A 16,911-nucleotide genomic window follows, 5' to 3' on the forward strand; every position below is an offset into this window, starting at 1 on the left:
GGGCGGCTTCCCATGATGCTTTGCTATTTGCATGTCCATGAATCATGACTAAATGCAGCAATTTTACCCATTTTACAGGTAGTAATAAGCTCACTGTGGGCGCAGTCAGGTGCACATTGGAAGCCCCAGTCACACACACTATTGTGCTGCGGGCAGGTTTAGTCGCCATAAGTTAGACGGGGACGTGGTAGAGTCTGGCCTCTAGGAGGCGGGCTGTTCAATAAAAAGGGCTTGTGCTATGTATGGCACATCACTGTTCCCTGCACAGGGGATGGTGGTGTGGAATCGATATCAAGAGATTCCGAAAGCATAATTTTTGTGACCAGGACTGCCTGTGATCATTACTCCGGGCGTCCTCACCTACCTGTTAACAACAGACAATACAGGAGCAGTGATAACCTACCCACATTATAGGAATGTGTGTGGCCGTTCCACTCACTTCAATGGGAGATCAGAAAAGAGCTAAGCCAGTGTGATCAGCTGGTTTCCAGAGTCTCACACGTGGGCAGCCGCCTCTACCTTCACTGCTGCAAATGGCACTGGCTCCGCTATGTTTGGAGCTCCAACGGTGGTGAATAGAGGGGCGGGTCGTTCTGGAGAAAGGAGCAGGTCCCAGAGGTGGGCCTCACACCGGTCTGATATTGGTGACATATTCTATCAATATGCCACCAAAGTCTCAGATGGGAATACCTCTTTAACCCATTAATCATCAGACGTTCATTTCTGATTTACTGCATGTGGGTTTAAAGGGGTTTAACATTGATAGGTCAGATTGGCTGGGGTCCAACTCCTGGCACCCTCACTGATCAGCTGTTTGAGGGGGCCGGGGCACTCTGGTGAGTGCCTCAGCCTCCTCACAGCTTACCATGCACACCATCTATAGCAGGGATGCCCAACCTGCGGCCCTCCAGCTGTTATAAAACTACAACTCCCAGTATGCTTGAACAGCCTACACCTATTAGGGCATGCTGGGAATTGTAGTTTTGCAACAGCTGGAGGGCTGCAGGTTGAGCTTCTCTGGTCTATGACTGAGCTGTGCTTAGGCCATGTGACTGATGAACATGGCGTTTATGGCCTAGGAAGAGGCTGCAGCACTGCTGCCTCTTCAAATAACTGATCAGTGGGGTGTTGGGTGTCAGACCTTCGCTATCTGGTATTGATTACCTCTCCTGATGATAGGCCATCAAAATCTAAGACAACCCCTTTAATATTGTTCACCTATTCTGTGGACTCCTCAGACCCCCCCAAACAAACAGCTGTTTGAAAAGGCTGTGATGCTCTGTAAGTAGCTATTGATGGTGACGAGTGATGAGTGAAGCGAGCTCCAGATCATAGATCCAAAGTCACTTCACTCAAAACTTCATTTGAATACTGTACGCAGATCCGTCCTCGTACAGTATTCAAATGTATGAGCTCCGGCGAGAGAGACTTTGGTGAATAACTTCGGCATTCGATTTTTAAAAGTGAAAGCCATTTTAAAACAGGAATCTGAAGTTGGCTTCAGTCCCGGCTGGTACCCAGATACTGAAGCTGACGTCAGAACCACGTTTAAAAATGTTTTTTTTAAGTTGGAAAATCAAATCCCAAAGTTATTCACCTAAGTCCCGTGAGACTTCGGTACTAATGAATTTCCCATAAGTTTTATTGTTGTATGGAGACAAATCTCTTAACGGCATTAAAACGAAGTTTGGAGTGAATTAATTTCGGATGTTGGATCCAAAGCTCGATTCGCTCATCCCTAATGGCCACGATAGAGGTACAGCTTCTGGGGGGGTATGTTGTGCTGCTCTGCAGGATTTGCTTCTGCTGTATTATGTGCAGTACTGCGGGGTTTGCTTCTGCTAGGAGGTTATTCTGTGCTGCATTATGGTATTGCCCCACCTTCTGTCAGTGTGTGGTAAGCTGCCAGGAGGCTGAGCCACCAGCTGATCAGTGAGGGTGCCAGGAGTTGGACCCCAGCCAATCTGACCTATCAATGTTAAACCCCTTTAAACCCACATGCAGTAAATCAGAGATGAACGTCTGATGATTAATGGGTTAAAGAGGTATTCCCATCTGAGACTTTGGTGGCATATTGATAGCATTTGTCACCAATATCAGACAGGTGTGAGGCCCACCTCTGGGACCTGCTCCTATCTCCAGAACGCCCCCTCCCCTCTCTATTCACCACCGTTGGAGCTCCAAACATAGCTGGGCCAGTACCACTTGCAGCAGTCCCACAGCAGTGAAGGTAGAGGCGGCTGCCCACGTGTGGGACTCTGGAAACTAGCTGATCGTTCTGGATTAGATCTTTTCTGATCTCCCATAGAAGTGAGTGGAAAAACAGCCACACATTCCTATAATGTGGGTAGGTTACCACTGCTCCTGTATTGTCTGTTGTTAACAGGTAGGTGAGGACGCCCGGAGTAACGATCACAGGCAGTCCTGGTCACAAAAATTATGCTTTCGAAATCTCTTGATGTCGATTCCGCACCACCGTCCCCTGTGCAGGGAACAGTGATGTGCCATACATAGCACAAGCCCTTTTTACCGAACAGCCCGCCTCCTAGGGGCCAGACTCTACCACGTCCCCGTCTAACTTATGGCGACTAAACCTGCCCGCAGCACAATAGTGTGTGCGACTGGGGTTTCCAATGTGCGCCTGACTGCGCCCGCAGTGAGCTTATTACTACCTGTAAAATGGGTAAAATTGCTGTATTTAGTTACGATTCATGGACATGCAAATAGCAAAGCATCATGGGAAGCCGCCCACCGAGTCCCACAGAGCGGTGTCATTGTTTATTGTCTGTACAACAAATGGCTGTACGTGCATCTGGCGTCCTCGCCGCAGGAACGTGAACATTATATATACAGATTACGTGTGTCGGGCTTGTGTGCGTCCAAATGATTCAAAGTGCATATAAAGTTATCGGAGGGACAAAAAAAAAAAAAAAAAAAAAAAAAAAAAAGGGGCGGGTTCTCATTTAGTAAACAACACGCATGTGCGGAGAGACGCGCGCGTGACGTACTTCCGGTCGGTGAGAAAGCGGAGGAGGTGAGAATGCGGTTTCTGTACTGTGATAATGTGTGCTTCTCACTAGCCCGCTCGCTCTGATAGTTTACAGCAGCGCAGTACGTGGCGGATGCTGAGGGTAGTAGTCCCGCGCTGTATTACATAAGTACCGCTGGACGGTGAGATGTTGGTGGTGCCAGCGACGTTTGTGAAAGGAATAAAGTTGCTGTTCTGAGAGAAAATGGCGCCTGTGGTCGTGTAGTTTAGAGCTCCATATGCCGCTGCGGTAACGGGCAGCAAAGTAAAGCTAGAATACCATGTCCTGTCCTCAGCCAGGGCAGACGTAATGCTCGGTTATAGGACCCCAGCACGTAACATGGAGATGGCGTGTGCTGCGCCTCTATGAGTGTCAGTCCCTGAAGAGTGGAGATCAGCGGTGTACATGCTCCTGGTATAACGCTCACAACTTGTGTTATTGTCCACAGGAGGCCGGTGACCATGACCTGTGTGCTCAGCGGTCCCACCGCCGTGTGCGATGTCATTACAGAGCTAGATGCTCAGCTGGCCGTAAGTAAGACGCGTGTGAGCATGAGCCCCTGTGTAGTGATACCTGGTATCTCTACGCTAAAGCCTTATTAACTACCGCCGTGCCGTGGTTACTAAACAGCATCACACACAAGGTGTCACCAGACGTACCTACCTCAGGCCTCACGCACACGACCGTGGTTTGGGGACGCATCCCAGCCGTATTATGTTTCCTGCCCACATTACAGACAAGGTGGGGGCACTTGGTGTCATGAGACGTACCTACCTCAGGCCTCACGCACAAGACCGTGGTTTGGGGACGCATCCGAGCCGTATTATGTTTCCTGCCCACATTACAGACAAGGTGGGGGCACTTGGTGTCATGAGACGTACCTACCTCAGGCCTCACGCACCCTACCGTGGTTTGAGGCCACATCCGTGATGGACAAGGATAGGACTGCTCTATTGAGGGATGTACGGTCCGTTCCTGATGCTGTGTGGACATCATTGGTTCTGGTACAGGGGTAGCCTTCATCTCAATCCTATGAGTGTGCTGTAAGTGGCCGTATCGTACATGGACATCCACCGGAGCCCATATAAAACAGACATCATGTTGGATGGAATGTGGCTTTGTTCACACTGGAAGGTCCGTTCTGTCAGTTGACTCATACTTCCTGCCTTGAAGCTGATAAAGCAGTGACCTCATGGATCCCACTATGAGACAGTGGGATCAGTTACATAATGGATCCTTAGGGTCACCAGGGGCTGCGCTGCTCAGAAAACATAGGTCACATTTCATCATTTGTTAGAAAATCTTTCAGACTCGGAGTGATTTTTATGGAGGATAAGGCTACTTTCACACTCTTGTTTTGGGCGGATCTGTCATGGATCTGCAAAAACAGATCAGTTATAATAATGCAACTGCATGCATCCGTCATGAACATAGCTGTAACATAGACGAGACGGATCTGTCCCCATTGACTTACATTGTGTGTCAGGGCGGATCCGTCTTACTACGTATCCCAGGACGGACAGAAAAACGCTGCAAGCACCGTTTTGGTGTCGGCCTCCAGAGTGGATGCATTCTGAGCGGATCCTTTTACATTCAGAATGCATTAGGGCAAACTGATCAGTTTTGTACCGTTTGTCATAAACGGACACCAAACGCCAGTGTGAAAGTAGCCTACGCCAGATGTTTGTACGCCTCTGCCCCAAAGAGTTGAGTGGAGTAGCACCACACAGGTCAGTCCGCTGTCCACATTCAAGTGATTGGCGGGGCACCAGTGGTCGGATCCCCGTCGATCAGACACTTATCTTCTTTGGATAGGGGATACGTATTTACAGTTATACCATGAGCTAGAGCTTACATCTTGGGCTCATGTTTGAGATGATATTTATTGGTTTAGGGCTCATGCACATGACCGTATGTATTTTGCAGTCCGCAAACGGATCTTCAAAAAACACATGACATCTGTGTGCATTCCGTATTTTGCGGAACGGAACAGCTGGTCCCTAATAGAACAGTCCTATCCTTGTCCGTAATGCGGAAAATAATAGGAAATGTTCTATTTGTTTGCGGAACAGACATACGGAAATGGAATGCACACAGAGTAACTCCCGTTTTTTTGGCGGACTCACTGAAATTAATGGTTCTGTACACGGTCTGCAAAAAAACAGAATGGACACGGAAAGAAAACACCTTTGTGTGCATGAGCCCTCGGACGCAGCGCTTGTTTGCAGTTGTGTAGCAGCACGACTGATTCTCCATCCTTTGCCTTGTATGTGAAGATCCGTACATGTAGACATTAGTGGTATGTATGAACCTTGGCCTGCTTTCACATACAGCAGGTTTTGTCGCAGAAATTTCCGTACCTGAAAATGTCTCCCAATCATCTGAGTGGTGTGGGTTTGGCAGGAAGCACATGGATTTCTGCAAGTCCTATTAAGATGAATGGAACTGGTTTTCACTTGCCAAAATATCTGTGGCAAAATCTGCCGTGTGTGAAGACCCCTTTATCTGCCTCAGGTGCCGCTTGGCCCATACCTCTAGCCACATACATGACTCTCATACATGTTTTACAAGGCAGTGTATGTAAGGGCCAGGTGTCTAGTTTTAAGAAATGTATGGGTACCCATGTATAAGAGTATCTGTTATTTTAGACTTTCCCAGTAGGTAAGATTCTGAAGGACAGCTAACCCTTTATTAGCCAGAGGGTAGAATGCTGCATAAGGCCCAATCTGAGCCTGGTAGCTGTCACAGGCCCATTGTGGTGCCTTTTCATGTGAGCTATAAGCAAGGATGTTGTTGGATTGCTCTCATTCCTAAAAGGAAACATGATTAGTGTTGAGCGAACTTGGGTTTTAAGTTCGGCGTCTAAAGTCTGGGTTCGGGTTATCAAAGAATCGCGTTATGGATTCCGCTACCACTGACCATAACGGAATTTAGAATCCATAAGGCGATTCTTCGTTAACCCAAACTTTAGACGCCGAACTTAAAGCACAAGTTTACTGAACACTAATTATGATGTTACATTACCCTAGGAAATTGCTGATGATTTTCTGAATATAATCATTTTTTTCTCCAGTCTTTCAAGTTCTTTCCTGTAATCCCTAGTACATTAGAAACCGTATAAAATAGTTTTTTTCCTCACTGGGTGTAGATTAAGGATCTGTATGATTGAGAAGGCATGTTTCGCCAGGCATCAGCACCATATTGGGTGAACATTGGGGCAGCGCTGCGGTCCTAGGCTTGAATCTGACCAAGGACAACATCTGCCTGGAGTCTGCATGTTCTCCCTGGGTTTCCTCCGGGTACTCCGGTTTCCTCCCACACTCCACAGACATACTGTTAGGGCCTTAAATTGTGAGCTCCATCGGGGACAGCAAGTAAGCGCTGCAGAATATGTGGAGTCATGCATGCCCCAAGCTACCTTCTGTTTGTGTATAACAATGTTCACCCCTATTAATTACATCACAGCTTCTTGGGCCTGGGCCCCATACACCAAAGCAGCGTGCAGACGTATCCCGGCTGGGTGAGCTAAGAGGGAAGGCGCTCCAGATTATGAACCAATTCGGAGCACCGACGCTCATCAACCTGTCCAACTTTTCCTCTCCCACCACCATGTCTGCCCCTGCCACTGTGAAGCAGGAACCAGTCATGGCCAACAGTACTCCAAGCAACAAAGTACCTGGAGCAGCGGCAGGAGGGGGACGTGCAAGTCCTGATGCTAACCAGGTGAGGCTCGAATCCTCAGCTATTCTTTACATATTATTTTATGTAATAACTGTGCTGCTGCCTTTATCTGGAGAGTGTGTGGGTTTATTGAGCTCCAGTTTAACCTCCTAACAGCCACAATAAAATTGGAAAAACCCTCTTGAAATTTTTATTGTATTGTAGATTTTTATATATATTTCTGAAGTAAATATTGTTGGAACACAATTGCATTTTTAACCCCTTAGTGGCATGAGTAATTTTAGAATTATGGACCAGTAATAATTTCCCCCTCTGTGTTCCAGCAGTGATAACTTTTTTACTTTTTTCTTCTAAAAATGTTTCTTGATTTTGCATGATGAATTGTAGTTTTTTCAAGGAAGCCTTTTGGGGTACATATAGTGTATTAAGTAACTTTAATTTCTTTTACGGGGAAAAGATTAAAAAACAGCAATTTTAACCAGGGTGGATAAAAATCAATGATTTAAAAAATAAAAAAATGTTTTTTTTTTTTTTAAATATAAAATGCTTTTTGAGGAAAATATATTATCATCCAAAGGTTATTCCATCATGAAATAAAGATTTGTTTTTAATTATGTAGAATAAGGCTGTATAGGTTAAATTTTTTTGGTAAATAAATTCCATTAATCCATCCACAATGGGAGGGAAGAAATGCAAATGAGCTCTTAAAGGGCTTCTGTCACCCTCCAAAAGTCAATTTTTTACGCTAATTAAAATCCGTATACTGCGATTTTTTAATATATAGTGCTCTTACCCTTTTCTGTTGGCTAGTTTCTTTAAAAACCGCACTTTTATAATATGTAAATTACCTCTCTACCAGCAAGTAGGGCGGTTACTTGCTGGTAGCCGTCGCAGCCCTCCTTTAAAAAAAAGCCCCCTCCTCCTGTTGATTGACAGGGCAAGCGAGCGCTCTCGTCCTCTGGCTGGCCCTGTCTGCGTTCTAAATCTCGCGCCTGCGCCATACCGGTCTTCAGTCGGCGCAGGCGCACTGAGAGGAGGACGCTCGCTCTGCCACTCATTGCTCAGTGAGCCTGCGCCGATGACATCACATCTACACCCGGCGCAGGCGCACTGAGGAAGGTCAGTGCGCCTGCATCGACTGAAGACCGGTATGGCGCAGGCATGAGATTTAGAACGCAGACAGGGCCAGCCAGAGCACGAGAGCGCTCGCTGGCCTTGTCAATCAACAGGAGGAGGGGGCGGCTGCTACCAGCAAGTAACTGCCCTACTCGCTGGTAGCCAGGAAATTTACATATTATAAAAGTGCGTTTTTTAAAGAAACTGGACACCAGAAAAGGGTAAGAGCACTATATATTGAAAAATCGCAGTATAAGGATTTTAATTAGCCAAAAAATATGACTTTTGGAGGGTGACAGAAGCCCTTTAACAAGTTTTGCCTCTAATGCCACCAGATGTAAGGCAGCTATCCTATAAGTCAATATTCAGCTCATAATCCTTGAGACATGACTTGGATATTAAATAAGCCAGCACCTCATCTGCAGACAGCTGTTTCGGGGTGATTGCCCCTCAGTGCAGAGCAGAGAGTACTGGCTTAACTGGGTAGGAGGCCTGTGTCCGAAACAGCTGTCTGCAGATGAGGTGCTGGCTTATTTAATATCCAAATCATGTCTCGAGGCTTATTTTAGATTATATTAGACTGAATATTGACTTATAGGATAGCTGCCTTACATCTGGTGGCATTAGAGGCGAAGCTTAAGGCTGGGTTCAGACCTGAGCGTTTTACAGCGCGTTCCTACGCGCTGTAAAACGCACAACAGGCAAGAACCAATGATTCCCTATGGGAATGGTTCTCACCTGAGCGTTTTACAGCGCGTACGATCGCGCTGTAAACCGCCCGACGCCCCAAGAAGTACATGAACTTCTTTGGGGCGTCTTGTCATGCGTTCCCGTACATAGACTTTCGGGAACGCGCGACAATGGGCGTTCGATTGTCTCTTTATGCGCGATTGCAAACGCCCGTACAATCGCGCATACAGAGCGCTCCATCGCGAACGCTCAGGTCTGAACCCAGGGTAAGAGCTCATGACCATGTATGGCCTAAAAGTCTCCTCACACTGATTAAGGTGCTCTCTCCCTAAGGAGAGTTAGTTTCCCCCTTTGTCCAGTCACAATGTCATGCTCTTCCAGAGGTTTTTTGTAAGATTAGGCCTCATGCACACGACCGTTGTTTCGTTCCGTGTCCGTTGTTCCGTTTCTCAGGATTTTCTGCGGACCCATTGACTTTCAATGGGTCCGTTGAAAACTCGGCTAATGCACAGTTTGTCATCCGCATCCGTGGTTTCAGTCCGTCAAAAAAATAGAACCTGTCCTATTTTTTTCACGGAAAACTGTTTGCGAACCCATTCAAGTCAACGGGTCTGTGAAAAAACGCGGAGGCACACAAGATTGTAGTCTGCTTGTCCGTTTTTTTTTTTTTACTTGACTTAGACTTTTTTTTAACTTTCCTTCATGTCTGGTGATCCTACAAAAATAAAGGAAGACACACTGAAACAAAAACAGACACGGAACAACAGAACCACATTTTGCGGATCATGTGCATGAGGCCTATTGGGCAGTTTCTCTGCCTACAAGATATTATCACAGATGCTTGGTTTACTTTTGCAGTTACAGCAAAAATTTTATAACATGAACAGAGTTGAGAAAATACCTTAATCCTAACTTCTACAAACCTATGAATGCAGAATCAAACTAATATGAAAAGTTGTTATTCTAAAAATCTTAATCTACTTGCATATTATAAGTTATACCAGCAAGAATTAGTCTTTATGTAGAAAACTATGATTTAAATCAAGCCTTAATGACTAGTGATTTAAATCAGTTTGATTTAAATCAAATCCACCCTGATTTTAACATTATTTTGTGGAATTTATTTACACTGTTTACTGTGTGGTATAAGTAACATGATAACTTTATTCTTTGGGTCAGTACAAATATGATAATGCCAAATATCTATCTCTTTTAGGGTTCATGCACACAAACATATTTTCTTTCCGCGTCCGTTCCGTTTTTTTTTTTTTTTTTTTTGTGGACCGTATGCGGAACTATTCACTTCAGCGGGTCTGCAAAAAAAAAAAACAGACGTTACTCCGTGTGCATTCCGTTTCTGCATGTCCGTATTTCCTTTCTGAAAAAAAGAAATGCATGTCCTATTATTGTCTGCCATACGGACAAGGATAGTACTGTTCTGTGAAGGGCCAGCTGTTTTGTTCCGCAAAATACGGAATGCAAACGGATGTCATCCATATTTTTTTGCGAATCGAAAAATACATGCGGTCGTGTGCATGAGCCTTTATATGTCCTCCTGCAGGCTGTCAGTTTCCCAATTGCGCCCCTCCCCCTTCAGACTGAAGGGGAGAAGAGAATGCCTAAGCTTCTGACATCTCTGGATTGATAGCAGCTAGAGATATGGGTATTCCAAACTTTCATCCAAGACCAGAATCACAGCCGTTCTCCACTACATGGGAAGATATCGCTGTTAGAAATGAGATGGCAGTGAATGCAGCTGAAAGTGAAAGTAAAAGCAGGTTTCATGGCTCTCATTCCTGACTTGATTTCTAACAGCTATATCTCCTGATGTAGTGAAGATAATGCTGTGATACTGGTCTTAAAGCACTGTTAAGTGTTTTTTGTTTTTGCCCAAAAATGCTTTGTGTGCAGAATTATTTGTCTTAAGTGTTTTCGTGTGTTTGAGCACAAGCCTTTTTTTTTATTTTTTTTTGCATGCTTTGCGTTTTTATTCAGGAAAGTATGCACTCCCTCTGGTAGCAGTATGCAACACACATTGGCAGTTTATTTTTTTCAAGCTGTGCAGAAAAAGGAAAAAAAAACATAGGATGTTTATGGCACCGAAAAGTCTGAAAATGAGGCCAAAAAAATGCCACAGTCAGGGCGCGTGCTGTGATTTAAAAAAAATGGCAGACTAAAAAAATGCCACCACAAAAAAAAAATATTAAATTACATTTGTGCTGAATTTTATATTATATTATTTAATACACCATGTAACATCTGGAGCTGGTGTGTTTTGCCTAAAATGCAGCAAAAAAATAAGTCAAAAGACTACCCTTATAAGCAGTAGTTGCTCGGCTGCATGGCCACTAATACTCCATACAGCACAGTTGGCAAACGGGACCCCCGTTGTTAAAGTAGATACAGGTCTCGTAAATAGGACCCGCATCTATTGGACTTTTATATGGTAGTTCCAGTGGATGTGCCATAAAGTCCAAGATGGGAATACCCCTTTCAGAGTATGTTCACAAGGCAAAATACAGTGTATTTTAATTCATAAGAATCCACTTGGGAACACCTTCCTGTTGTTTTCAATGAGAAATATGCATCATAGTTTACACAGGTAGATATCTTTGTGTTATTTCATGTCAGTTCTTTTTAAAGTGTTTTAGACGTTAATTTTTCTGAAATACACTTAAATATGCTTGTTTCTACTATAAAATGTAAAAAAAATATTAAAATAAGGGTGAGTTGTCATCACCATTTAGTTTTCCAGTTTTCTGATTCGTCAGAATACAAAAAAGATCCTTTATTTTGAGCATCAATTATGATTTGTTATACGTTTGTGTCACTTCTGTCATGCCGTACTTTTTCTCTTGACAAAATAACTGAAGTGACACAAACTGATGCAATCTAAAGAACGGAAAGCTAAACGGTGATGTGAACTCAGCCTAAGTCATGCTCATCCCCTTTCTTCTCTGCGCGCTAGTCCTCCTCACTAGTGTTTGTTTTCCTGGCTGCAGCGGTGAAGTCACCGCTGCAGACAATCAGCCGTATGCAGGACGTGACCGCTGAGGTCGGTGATTGGCTGCATGGTGACCTGACGTAGACAGAACGTCATCGATGTAGTTCTTTGGTATTGTATTATATGGTTTGGATGTTTTATACGTAGGAACCAGTGCTGCTTTATTTTATTCATTGCTGTAGCCAAGTAGATGATACCAGATGGAGCATAGCCTAACTATTCCTAAGCCAGAGGTTGAATGATTGGTTAGACCTCATTCACATTTGTGTATTAAGGTGGAAATCTTTTCATTATTTTCTGTGTATGTTCCATTTAGACTGTAAAATACTGAATACAATACTGCAGTGTGGAAGTGACCCTATCCAGTCTACCCATTAGAGCAGGCATCCTCAAACTGCGGCCCTCCAGCGGTTGCAAAACTACAACTCCCAGCATGCCCGAACAGCCTACAGGTATCGGCCTACAGCAGGGCATTGTGGGAATTGTAGTTTTACAACAGCTGGAGGGCTGCAGTTTTAGGATGCATGCATTAGAGCCACTGAAATTACACATTTGTGAGAGATGTCACAAGCCAAATAATCATTGTAAAAGTAGATCCTGGGACATGCGGTTGTATATGTTTTATATATTAAATACAGGGGGTAAAACAACATCGCTCAGAATGAGTGAGCTGGAACATATTTCAAATGAAAGGATTGTCTAGATTTTCTAAAAATTTCTTTCTTGTTATATGTTAGGTTCTTACCAAAAAGAAGCTTCATGATCTGGTGAGAGAAGTGGATCCAAATGAGCAGTTAGATGAGGATGTGGAAGAGGTGAGGAAAAGCATACATGAATACAGAAAATATGGCTAAACCTCCTTCATTACACTTTGTGTTATAAGACCATATCTGTTGCTACAGATGCTCCTTCAGATCGCAGATGATTTCATTGAAAGCGTGGTATCCGCAGCCTGCCAGCTGGCCCGACACAGGAAATCCAACACACTTGAAGTTAAAGATGTTCAGCTGCATTTAGGTAAGTCTCCCTTATTCTAAAGGTCCTCTTACATGGACCAGTATTTCAGGCAAGTATCTAGAATGACCCAAACATTCCTGATAATTGCCTGTCCATAATTGAAGATGACGGCTGCATTTTTCTGCAGCAATCACTTCCACTGAATGGGGGACAAGCGATCGCTACAGTGATCTCTTGTCCCCATAGAAAATCATTGTTCCCTGGCAGCAGGTCACTGTTTAGACACCTGCTGCCCAGAAATTACTATTTTAGGTACACAGGGCTATTACTGGGAATGCGCTTTTAAAAGGACCTTTACATTCCAACTTTTTTTTTATTTGAACTTCCATTTCTACCAAGCAAAAAGATAGTCATACTTTACATGCACGTATTTGTAAGAAAACCTGTACTGGAAGGAAGATGACATCTTCATACTTTTCATGGTAATCATTCTAAGTGCACTTGCTCTCAGATGCAAGGTTACAGGCAAATTTTTGGCAATTGCTTATTCCACTTTCCCTTTTGACAGTAAACATGCACTTTCAACCAATCCTAGGATGCATAATTGTGATGAAATTAGAGGACATAGTTGTTGGGAAAGCAGGCTTTCAGCCAAGAGGTATCTTATGTATGCAGCGGCCTTTATAGCCCATGTATAAGTATACCTCTGGTAGCATGTTATGCACTGGTGTAACTAGAAAAAAAAACTTCACAAAACAAAAAACTTGAACTTTTACTTCCAATAAAATAAAACAGACTTACCGTAAACCCTTCCCTAAAATGTCCTAGCCTAGAGAGCGGAATGGCCGCCCAGTGAAGGGCAATCCCACTATCTTCAAAACTATCCCTGTACCAATATACCCTATGATATTAAGGAATTAAAGGGTAACTGTCATGTTTTCATCAAAAAATCAATTTTAGCATATGCTAGTGCTGCAGCAGCATTATGCATAAAGCAATCTTTCGTTTCTTTACATACCACTGTTTTCCTTGAGTTTCCTTAGTTACGGCTGTATAAACATTTGCAATATGAGGACCTTCTCAAGATAGCTCCTCTGCCAGTTCTGAGGCCAAAACTGCTTTCCCTCACTTCCCATACACACTTGCTGTAGCCAGCAGCACCCTGCCAGCCAATTAGATTGGATTACTGAGACACGCCTCCTCACTCTGAAGCCTAATGCAGTGTGAAGGACTGCCCCTCTGTCTTCCTGTCTTCTTAGCCAGAGACAGACAAGCCATAGCAACTGTCTTTTAAGGGAGCAATGGAAAGGGACATAGGACATTAATGAAAGCTGTAAGGGTCCATTAACACATCCGCAATATTTTCCCGGAACTGTTCCTGATTTTACGGCCCCATTTATTTTCAATGGGGCCGGAAAGGATGCTATGTGCTGTCCGCATTTCCGAATCCGCACTTCCGGAACTGCAATTCCATTTCTGGAAAAAATAGAACATGTCCTATTCTTGTCCGCAATTGCAGACAAGAAAAGGAATTTTCTATTATAGTGCCGGCAATGTGCAGTCCGCGAAATGCGGAAAGCCCATTGCTGGTGTCCGAGATTTGCGGACTGCAAAACCGTTACAGACGTGTGAATGGACTTTAATTACAGATCTTTTGACAATCATTGACAGACTGACTTGGCTATACATGCCTAGCTCTAATAAACTAGCAAATAATAAAAATATGACAGTTATACTTTAAGTACAGTGGGCGTAGGCAGTGGGATCACAGCAAGGCAAAACGGCAAGTCTAAAATACATGTACCACATTGATATAGTATACAATATACTTAGATAGCTAAGTAGAGTATCAAGAAAACGACACCCCTCACACTTACTCATACTCAGGAATGGAGTTCATCAGGGGCTTAGGGTGATATTAATGGGGTACAATCAAAAACCTGATATAGCAGATGCCACAACAATAAACTGTGGATGATCTAAACCAAAGATGTCTTTATCATTGATTATATTTTTTGGAAATTGTGTTCAATTGTTCAAAAAACACAATAGCATTCAAAATGTCTAAATTAATTTATCTGAAGAAGCCAAGATGAAGGTAGATATTGTGGAGCTGCTCCTGCATGGTGGTGGAAGCAGACCCTCTGTGTAGCGTCCGGTCACAACTAGGTGGCATGGCAGGAGCTTAAGAATCATAGCTGTGATCTACAAGCAGCATCCCAAGTGTAACTGGCAATGTATTTTGGGCATTTTTATTTTATTTTATTTTATTGTAATTTGGTGGAATAGAACTATATTTGGTAACTCATTTATGCAATAAGTGACAATAACAATGTCCCTTCCATCCCAGAGAGACAATGGAATATGTGGATTCCTGGATTTGGATCAGAAGAAATCAGGCCCTATAAAAAGGCGTGTACAACTGAGGCTCACAAACAGGTAAAGTAACTGACCTGCCATCATTCTGAACTTCTTTTCTATGACATTCTTTAGATTTCTATCTTTAATGGGGAAGGTTCACCCTTAACGCATAATGCCGTACATGTACGGCATTATGTGCAGGGAACTGTATGGAGAGGGCTGCTCCATACGTGGAGGGTGCTGGCAGAATACAGACACCCGGCACAGAGATCGAGAACGGCTATGACAACTTTATTTATTATAATTTTTTAAGTAATAAGCCAAAATAAAAACGATACAATTTTTTTTATCACCGTAATCCTATTGAGCTGCAGAACGAGGACGTCATGTCATTTTTAGCTTACAGAGTGACATGGTAAATTAAATGGTGCCATTGAAAATGCATCTTGTCCTGCAAAAAATAATTGGACTGCCTGGTCATGTAGTCCATGTGGCATTGAACTCATTTGTGTGCTTTAATTTTTATGAGCTCTTAAAGGGTTTTTCCAATTTTGTTATGCCATATCGCTAGTGTATGCCATCACAGTATGATCAGTGGGGGTCCAACCAATCCTCAGAATGAAGGTGCTGATACAGTGCTGCGTCTCACTCATTGTTTTTCTGTGCACAGAGTTTCTGGACCATTGGCTGTGCAGTGAATTGCAGCTGGCCGTTTACTTGACTGGTGCGGTGTGCATTTTCCCTGCATAGAGGGATAAACTGTAAAGGGGCTGCACCTTCATTCACAGGATCAGCTGGTGCCCTAGAGGTTGTAATCTTATTAGAAAGTGATGACATGCCATCACTACATGAAATTTTCCAGTAATAATTACTTTTTATCTAATGCCTGCAGCCTGCCTCAGTAAACATAAGATTCATACTTACCTGCTCTCAACCGCTCCAGTCCTCTGCGTTGCCTCCACTGTGTCCATTTTCGGGTTCCCATAGTGTTAACATCTGGTGCAGCATGGAGAGATCACATGATCCACTGAAGTCAATCGCTGGCTTCAGCATTGACGTGCTGCTTGTCTCTAAATCTACCAGTAGTTATTTGAACCGCGGACACATAGGAGAACTGGAGCAGGTAAGCATGAATCTTATGTTTACGGAGACTGGGCATTAGATAAAAAGTAATTATTTCCACATAACCCTTTTTAGCGTTCTTTGTAGGGGGTCATAAGTTAGAAAAACATGGCTTTCTTCCAGGAACACAGGCAACTTGTTTGCATATGTTACTTCAGTTACCTCATTTACTTAACGGGAACGTGACACATTGAACATGGTGTCATTTTATAGAGCTGGAGGAGCTGAGCAGATAAAATATATATATATATATATATAATTTTATTGAAAAAGATGTACTGTTGTTGATTTAAATTCCTGCTCATTCTGGGATTTGAAGCCCAGGAGGTGGTCCTATCAGTGATTCACAGTCATAGAGGAAGACTGTCAATCACTGATGGGACCACCTCTTGGACTTCAAAACCCAGAATGAGCAGAGAGATAAATATCTGAATTATTTCCCTTAAAACTATATATTATTCTGCTCCGCTCCTCCTGCTCTATAACATGCTGCCAGCAGATTGCACTGCATTTTCATGATGACCGGTTCCCTTTTCATATCAGAAACAGCCCATGGACAAGATGTGAATATATTGTTAAACTACTATTGGCCGTTCAGTATGTTAATCCATGTTTTCCTGGTCTCCTGCAGAGAATGGCTTTAATAAAGAAAACGCAGAAGAAATAGACCTCCCGGCTGCTATACCCACACTCCTTGTTTGACTCGTCCATCCTGCAGGAACTAGTGCAGGCACCACCTCTTCAGAGAAGAGCCTAATTTTGGAGATGAATCCCCACACCTAGTGATGTGGACTTGGCTTTATATTAGTCCTGCATTATAAAACCCTCTGGCAGGGAACGTTAAACTGTCATTACCTTTTGTATATATAAAAGACAGGAACTTGTTTGATTAAAGATTATTAATGTTATTCTGACAGGTCTTTGTCTTGCTTTAGTATGGAAGAAGATCTT

At 43.4% G+C, this 16,911-nt stretch overlaps 1 protein-coding gene and 2 non-coding genes across 5 annotated transcripts; 2 read left to right on the plus strand and 1 right to left on the minus strand.

The window, feature by feature from the left end:
• Positions 1-222: 222 nt before the first annotated feature.
• Positions 223-358, plus strand: LOC122933549. Its single transcript, XR_006388500.1, has one exon. It is a non-coding gene; the product is annotated as a U11 spliceosomal RNA (small nuclear RNA).
• A 2,034-nt stretch (positions 359-2,392) lies between these two features.
• Positions 2,393-2,528, minus strand: LOC122933548. Its single transcript, XR_006388499.1, has one exon. It is a non-coding gene; the product is annotated as a U11 spliceosomal RNA (small nuclear RNA).
• Positions 2,529-2,974: 446 nt separating this feature from the next.
• On the plus strand, positions 2,975-16,874 carry TAF12 (TATA-box binding protein associated factor 12). Of its 3 annotated transcripts, XM_044288013.1 has the most exons (7): positions 2,978-3,034; positions 3,478-3,559; positions 6,495-6,752; positions 12,258-12,335; positions 12,423-12,537; positions 14,828-14,916; positions 16,592-16,874. In XM_044288013.1, the coding sequence occupies exons 2-7, from the start codon at positions 3,491-3,493 to the stop codon at positions 16,625-16,627; spliced, it is 645 nt and encodes a 214-aa protein (XP_044143948.1). In that variant the 5' UTR covers positions 2,978-3,034; positions 3,478-3,490; the 3' UTR covers positions 16,628-16,874. The 3 variants fall into 3 exon arrangements, with proteins under 3 accessions (XP_044143949.1, XP_044143948.1, XP_044143946.1); XM_044288014.1 differs by lacking the exon at positions 3,478-3,559 and having other exon boundaries at positions 2,975-3,034; XM_044288011.1 differs by lacking the exons at positions 2,978-3,034; positions 3,478-3,559 and adding an exon at positions 6,287-6,403.
• The last annotated feature ends 37 nt before the right edge of the window (positions 16,875-16,911 follow it).

The sequence above is a fragment of the Bufo gargarizans genome, chromosome 3 (assembly GCF_014858855.1).
Source record: "Bufo gargarizans isolate SCDJY-AF-19 chromosome 3, ASM1485885v1, whole genome shotgun sequence".
Lineage (NCBI taxonomy): Eukaryota > Metazoa > Chordata > Amphibia > Anura > Bufonidae > Bufo > Bufo gargarizans.